Raw genomic sequence first — 7,484 nt, forward strand, 5'->3', positions numbered from 1 at the left:
TTTTCGAGGCGTCACCGACTATGCTCTGTAAGTCGCAGAGTAAATAGCTAGGTCAAGTTTAAAGAAGGTATGAACGAGAACGTACTGGTACTCGTGTAGTGCCCCCCATTACTCCAGTCAAACCAGGAGTCCTTGAGTCCCACAACATAAAGGAGCTGTTGATGTCATTTTGCAGTGGGGAGAAGCGTTGGCACCGCCGACTTTGTAGGCACAGGTCGATTATTTGAAGCGTTTGACCAACTGCTTGACAGAGGTGGGCCTTCAAATGGCACTTTGAAGCTCGCGTTGGACAATAAATGGCGTTTCTATACGCCTGAATGATGACCTCGCCACGGACGTTGAATGATTTGGTGGTTATGGATGTGGAAGGGCCATTCGTAAAGGCAAACTCCCAACCGGGCAGCTGGACACCACATGGATTTACTGCGCACGGCAGTTCAGCTGATTCAACAGCTTTCGAAATCAAACCTTCTTCCAACATATATGCTGGCGCTCAGTTCAGAAGTGTATTATTGGATTGGGGTCTCACAGTCACCATCGAAGAGCTATACACATGGGCCATAGCCTTGATCCTTCGATATATCAACAAAAGCTACTTATTTCTGTAGTGTCCCCCTTCTCCTTTACTCTCCCATCACTGTTATCGTCCTGCAGGCTACCCCCCAGACGACCTATGCCTCGAGAAGAAAAGAGAGCCACAGAGCTACGATCAGGATATCATCCTTACAGCACCCGATGCAATCTACCCTCCGCAACCTCCTCATTGCTAGATCAAGCCTCCTCGTCATTCTTGCCTAGGAACCAGACGACAATGGCTCAAGAGCATCCTTCCGGCTCTTCACGCGCACTGTCCACCACCAGCAATCCCCACAACCCCATTCGCATGTCGTTTTCGCACAATAATCAACCGCACACAGACTTGGGCTCGCAACTTCATGGACCCTCCAGGCTCACACAAAATATCAACAACCCCGCTAGGTCATCTTCCGAACACGACAGTCACACGACAGTGCATCAAGGGCATTATACCAAGATTATTGGTGATTACAACCACAGCACCATCAACAATGTCGGTGGCAATCAGATAAACATATCTGATCGTAAGTAGCACCTTGACTTTCGATACAATACTTCATTTGCCTTTTTAGCTCTCCAATTGCTCTGGCAGGAAATTGCAGATGTCAGGGCGACGCATAGCTCAGAAATTCGATATCCCCCACCCAAATGCCATGCAGAAACGCGCAAAGAGGTTCGACAGCTCCTGGCAACCGAGATGGACCGCCACGCTGGGTCCCGGGTCTACTGGCTTTCCGGACCTGCTGGTGTTGGAAAGTCGGCCGTGGCTCAAACAATTGCTGAAGACTGAGCAAAGCAAAAAGCTCGTCGCCGGCTTCTTCTCCCGGAGTCACCCCAAACGGAACGTACCCACATACCTATTCCTCACCATCGCATACGGACTCGCCACCTCGATACCCGAATTGCGTGGCCTTATTGGTCGTGTGATAAGATCCAATCCATTACTTCTTCATAGTTCCCTCGAACACCAGTTTACTGAGTTGATTGCCAAACCTTGCAGGTCGTTGGGAGGACAAGGGCTAGAGTGGGGAGATCGGCCTCGGTTGGTGGTGATTGATGGGTTGGATGAATGCAACGGTGGTAGCATGCAGATGAGGATTCTTGACATCATTGCCAACGCACTGAGAGGTGAACCAGGCCTTCCGCTACAGTTCCTTGTCTGTAGTCGCCCCGAGCCCGTCATAAAGGAATTTTTCAACCTCGAGAAATTTCACTCCCCTCTATGGTGTTACTCTCTGCACAACGATGATTCGGCATGGCATGATATTGTGACATATCTGTGTGACGGTTTCCAGACCATTCGTTCAAAGCTCAGGTACCACCAGATTCAATTTCCTGAACCTTGGCCATCACACGATGACATCGAGAAGTTGGCGTGACATTCATCTGGACAGTTCGTTTATCCTGCATGTGGACGACGAATTCTGTAATCCATGTCAGAGGCTAGACATTATCCTTGGGCTTTTTCTGAGTTACGATACCACTTCTCCATTCCATGATCTGGATGTACTATATCGCCATATCATCTCGGTCAACCCCAATCAAATGAGAGTCATGGACATCCTTGGGCTTATACTTTCATGGCCTCTCAAGGGACATTGTGGTCAATCTCTTACAGATATTGAACAGCTCCTTGACCTACAAGAAGGGGAAGTATGCCTTGCCTTGCGGGGTATGCATAGTGTGCTTGGTATTTCAGGATCCAAGGAGAGAATAACTATATTCCATGCCTCTTTCAGAGGTTTCCTTCATGACAAGTCACGTTCAATGAATTTCTTTATTGACACCAATTATAACGAGGCACTGGGCTCTTCAAGGGTAATCCATTTCTTGAACCGCCAATTGCAGACACTCCCAATGTACGTCTCTTTACACCCCCTCTGACATATTTAACAGTGTTATGCATCATAGTTCTTCTATAAACCTTTTACTGGGAAACAAACTTTCATTGCTATACAAAGTACTGGATTGTTGGCCATTCTGTGTGACAGTGCATGAGACTTCTGAGCTGCTGTTATCTGCCCTTGAAAGTCTTGATCTAGCAGCAGCATACAATGTTTTGCTACAGCCAATAATACAGACATTAGGAGAGGAGCACCACAAGTGGTTCAGATTTGTGCGCAGCTGTCAACGCATTGTTGGATGGTTGAAATCAATAGTATATGCCAATTTATTCTCACTATCAGCCTTTCTGATGTTAGTTTGCAGACTTTACCAGCACAATACCTGGGGCTTATTGTGCGGTTTGCACAGTTTGCATCCATTGATGATGGTTTTCATGTACAGCTGCCAGACAACCAGTTTCTAGTCTTGGCTGCAGCATTGAAGCTATTAGTCATCAAATACCTGACACCTCTCCCTATTTCATGCCAGCATATATTTCATGATCTCACTGTGCAGTGTGAGGATTACATCAAGCACCATGCACCAACAAAAATCAGGATAGCTGACTATACTGCCCAGCAATGTCTTTATTGTCCCTCTGTGATCTCACCATTGTCATTCACCCACCAATGCACACCTGGAGTTTATTTCATATCTATACGGACTTCTGTCTTTCCATTTCTACTGTCTTTTTTAGCCAAAACTACTTGCTATGGCACACCTAATTGTCATAGCAAGGCACTTTTATCCATGATATCTCCATCATACTTTTCTGGGAAATCACTGGTAGAACTCACAGATCCTCAACCAGAACTGCTCCCACTTTTTCCTCGCATTGTCACCTATATAGTGAAGTGCTATTGTACATCACTAGCTACTGTCTTGTTTAGATCCACTGAAAGGTTCCAGAATGTGGTCCCTGCCATCACTTATTGGTTGAAGGTGAGATCAATACTTGTTTTTGAATATTGTTGTTAAAAATGGTTGTTTGTGGCTATAGTCTTTTCCAGAACAATATGACTCTCAAACCCGACCTCTCATTACCTTGTTAGAGCAGCATCAGGCAAAACTTAACCTCAGAAAGAGCACATTGTTTCCTGAAAGCTAAGAAGGGAAGGTCAATGTAACTACATACACAATACATTGAGCATACATCTTGTTTGACGCTATTCACTCCTGGTATCAAATTCTGGTCACTGTCCAAAGAAGTTTGACCTCCAACTTTTGACCTCTTTCACCTCTCTCTACAGATCCTTGTGACATCCTGTGATGAGAAACATACCCAGGAGTATTGAAGGTGTTCCATCTAGTTTGCAAAGCTATATGCAGTGAAATGTGGGAATTGGGTTTCTGAAGTGGAAAAGACCCTAATGAAAATAGGAACTCTTCCAAATCAAACACTCAATCAACCAACAAGTGTGCAAGATGGGGGTTGAGCATTGTCAAAGTTTCTGCTGCTTTTGATGCAATTCTGAAGCAGATTCAACTCAAATTCTTTCTTATTATTCGCAACTTCAGAAATAAGATCCTTAGTTGTCTGAACCCAGGAAAGTAGGATACAAAAGGGGTGTTTATTCATCCTTATGTAGTGTGGAGATAGCAACAATTCAAACAGTGGATGGCAGATGCAGTAAGAAACATTTCCAAAATGAACTTGGTCCAGTGTCACTGCGACTTCAGATGTTTTCAGACAGACAGACAGTGCAGCACAGAACAGATCAATTCCAGTCAAACGTACAGTCCTGTCAAACAAAAGGCAGATGACACTTCAAACTCTATTCAAGATGTCTTTCCAAAGTGAACCCTGGTACAGCTAAACCCTGCTTCAGAGCTGGGCTGTCGCATATCTACCATAGATTACTTGAGGATTCATGAAATCCTCAGTCCTTATATACCCTACTTCTACATATTGTCTATTAAACTATACAATTTGATACAATTGTGCAGTTTTACTTCAGAAGTACTATATTTGGGTGTTTCTTGGAGAGTTTCTGTATTATTCTCCACTTTTGACTCCCAAAGGCACATAGTAGAACATTTATCTACCTCTGAGCATCAGTCAGCAAGGTCCACATGTGGGACTGGGTGACTTTTCATTCTTTGGTACACATGAGGAGGTCCATGTGTCAGATAGTTGTTCTCTCACTCAGACCTTCACCACTCATTCTTCTGTCCTTTGTCCTCTGCTAATGTGACTTAGTTGACTATGCTACAGAGGTTCTTTTTGCACTTTAAACAGTGCTATGGAGTGATATTTATCGTATTAAGAACTAGAATGAGCCCAAATTGCTAGTTAAAGCTAGTGCTGCTAATGGAATGTGCCATAGGCACAGCTAGACCAGTTAGAGAGAGCCGTAGATCATGTCAGAAACTGTATGATCATTTGAAAACTGTAGAACACTATGAGCAGAGGACTTAATTGATAATTTGCAAGTTCTACTCTCTACATTCTACTATGCACTGGCATATCAAGGGATTGTACTATTAGAAGACTCGTAGTCTTCACAGAACTGTTTGTAGCAAAACTTAACAAAGTCTAAAGACCTTCATATTAGGAATACCTACTTCTACAGGGGATTTAGTTGACAAGAATTTGGACATAAGACCACCTAGACTATGAGAAATTTGACATGACTGTAGATTGCGTCCTGATCAAAATAAAAGACAAAAAGACATGATACAGATCCCAGATCACAGATAGAGCATCTAGGAACCAGGCAGGAATGAACAACAGATCTCAGAATCATCATTGTTCATGCGCTATGGCAACTCAGAACTCTTGATCCATATGCTGGAACTATTTGAACACACAAAGTCCATATGATTTGGTAATGTCAAAATGTATGATAAGGTCCGTAGGCAGGAAATACCACATGGTACACTATTGTGCTGAAAATCAGATTTAGCCTTAATATGCATATTTTTAATCATTTTATTAACATTTAAGTTATAAAATAAGGGAATGTAGGACTAGGGTGAGCCTGAACTACTAGTCAAAGCACAAGCCTCCATGTGAGACTTTAGCAGTACAAAAAGTACGGAATTGGAAAGATGAGAGACTTCACGAGGTTTCAAAAATGGTAGAAACTTCAAGGAGCAGCCTCTTAAAAACCTTCGTATTTTGAATAGAAGGCCTCGTCTTACTTGCGGAATGCTTGGGGCGAACATTTATTGAACACTTTACTTTGACTTTACAAAGTATTGTTGGACAACTTGGACTTAAAGGAAATAACGAAGGACATATAGGACAAAGGACCTACATGTGGGTTTAGGATAAAAATATCTGGCTCCCATGAAGTAATAGGAAAAGGACAGGATTACAAATGTTCCGAAATAAAGGAAGTCTAGACCTCACAAGGTTGACATGATGGTTGTTACTGGAGACAGGAACACAGGAGATATGTCATGGAAGGCGACTGGATCTTTTCCTTATTTAGAGGACAACAGGACAATGGTGACATAGGAGGCATGTTTTCAAGGATATGTGGGCAACTCAGAGACCTCAGGAAGTCTAGGCTCTGTCATTGTAACATGGATACAGACAGGGAATTCTTAGTTTATTATTTTGCTCTGCAGATTCTGGTACAATCTCTTGTATTATACCTGATTAGGCGAGTTTCTGTTCAACTGAAAGGGATTTTATTATTATTCTCAAGTTTACTACATTTCTTGATCTTTTATTATTTTATTTCAAAAAGTGTATATAAGGAGGGAGGGTAGCAGGAAATTTCCCTCCAGCAGCCTACCAGTGGAGACGCAGTTTACCTACTAGGACTAGCTCAAGGATTTGACCTTTGCCCCTCACTTTGTCAAAGTTTGGTGTTCTGTGTTTGGATAGGATTGATTGGGACTTTTGCAATTTGGATTTGATTAGAACCATTGTTGAATTGAACTTGGGTTTTGAAGTCAATTTGGACTTATATTGAATTGGAATTGCATTTGGACTTGATTGAAATTTGAACTTGAACTTGAACTTGATGAAGTCTTGAGAAAAGCTTTGTTGAAACCTTATTGTTGAAATATTGAAGTAGTGTTTTGTCTTGTCATTTGATAAGAAGGAATAAACCCTTGATTGAACCTTAAAGACCAAATATCCCTATATTCTCTCTTTCTTAGTGCCTCTTAGTGCAAACTAAAGCCTTAGAATACTGACCTCCACCCTATATTCTAAGAACACTCTTTTGGTGTGGTTGGTTTGCGCACTCCGTGCTTGAGGTGTGTTTTCCAGTCCCATTAGTAGGGTGTTCCAAGTGTTATTAACACCTATGTAGATCCATTCTACATGCTGAAACAAGAATGAAGAACGGTCCAGACTGGTCCAAAACATATGATTTGAATACAGAAGAGCTCTGTAGACAATATTCTGCACATGTAGCAGTCCTTATCGATAAGATTCCCCTGGATGATAGAGGACCACATGGATTCATAGCTACAGTGCATTATATTTAGAAATGAGACAAGTACTGATAGGATTACCAAGCTAGTGTAGAAGTAGTATAAAAGCAGTCCATGTATTCATAGATAAAAAAAGTACTACCTGTGTGTAGGAAAGTGCTGAGTGTAGTTGACTGTGTGTAGCTCCTCTTGACACCCAATAGAGGGATTTGCCCTATCATTGTGCAGTGATACGATAAGATTTGATTTGAACATATGAGACTGCTGAGGTCAAAACTTGAGAACTATCTGTCTGTAGGCCACCGAGGTCTTGATTACTGTTTCATGATCCATCAAGGGTCCTATCATTCATGTCTGCCGAGGACTTAGTCTTCATATCCGTTGAGGGCAATAGTTTCCAATCGTTTGAATTAGTCTTACTGTAGATGATATTCACAGTCCCACTTAGTCCACTGGATATTAAACAGAGGTTTCTACAAACCCTTTGAACCCCTGTAGCTGTGGTGTTTTACACTTGCAGTTGCAACTTGATTTGACAAGAACTTCAGACAATATTGAGACTGTGATCTTGTGTGTAACCTTTGCAGAGTAGTCCACCCTTGCAATCTTCCTGGTGTGTAGAGTTCTTG

General features: G+C 42.4%; 1 protein-coding gene across 1 annotated transcript; it reads left to right on the forward strand.

The window, feature by feature from the left end:
* Nucleotides 1-317: 317 nt before the first annotated feature.
* E1B28_009607 (uncharacterized protein) lies at nucleotides 318-1,955 on the forward strand (the record flags this gene model as incomplete). Its single annotated transcript, XM_043154509.1, has 3 exons — nucleotides 318-604; nucleotides 655-1,069; nucleotides 1,149-1,955. 3 exons carry the CDS (start codon nucleotides 318-320, stop codon nucleotides 1,953-1,955), a joined length of 1,509 nt encoding a protein of 502 aa, XP_043006964.1.
* Between the last annotated feature and the right edge of the window lie 5,529 nt (nucleotides 1,956-7,484).

This window comes from Marasmius oreades, chromosome 6 (genome assembly GCF_018924745.1).
Source record: "Marasmius oreades isolate 03SP1 chromosome 6, whole genome shotgun sequence".
NCBI lineage: Eukaryota > Fungi > Basidiomycota > Agaricomycetes > Agaricales > Marasmiaceae > Marasmius > Marasmius oreades.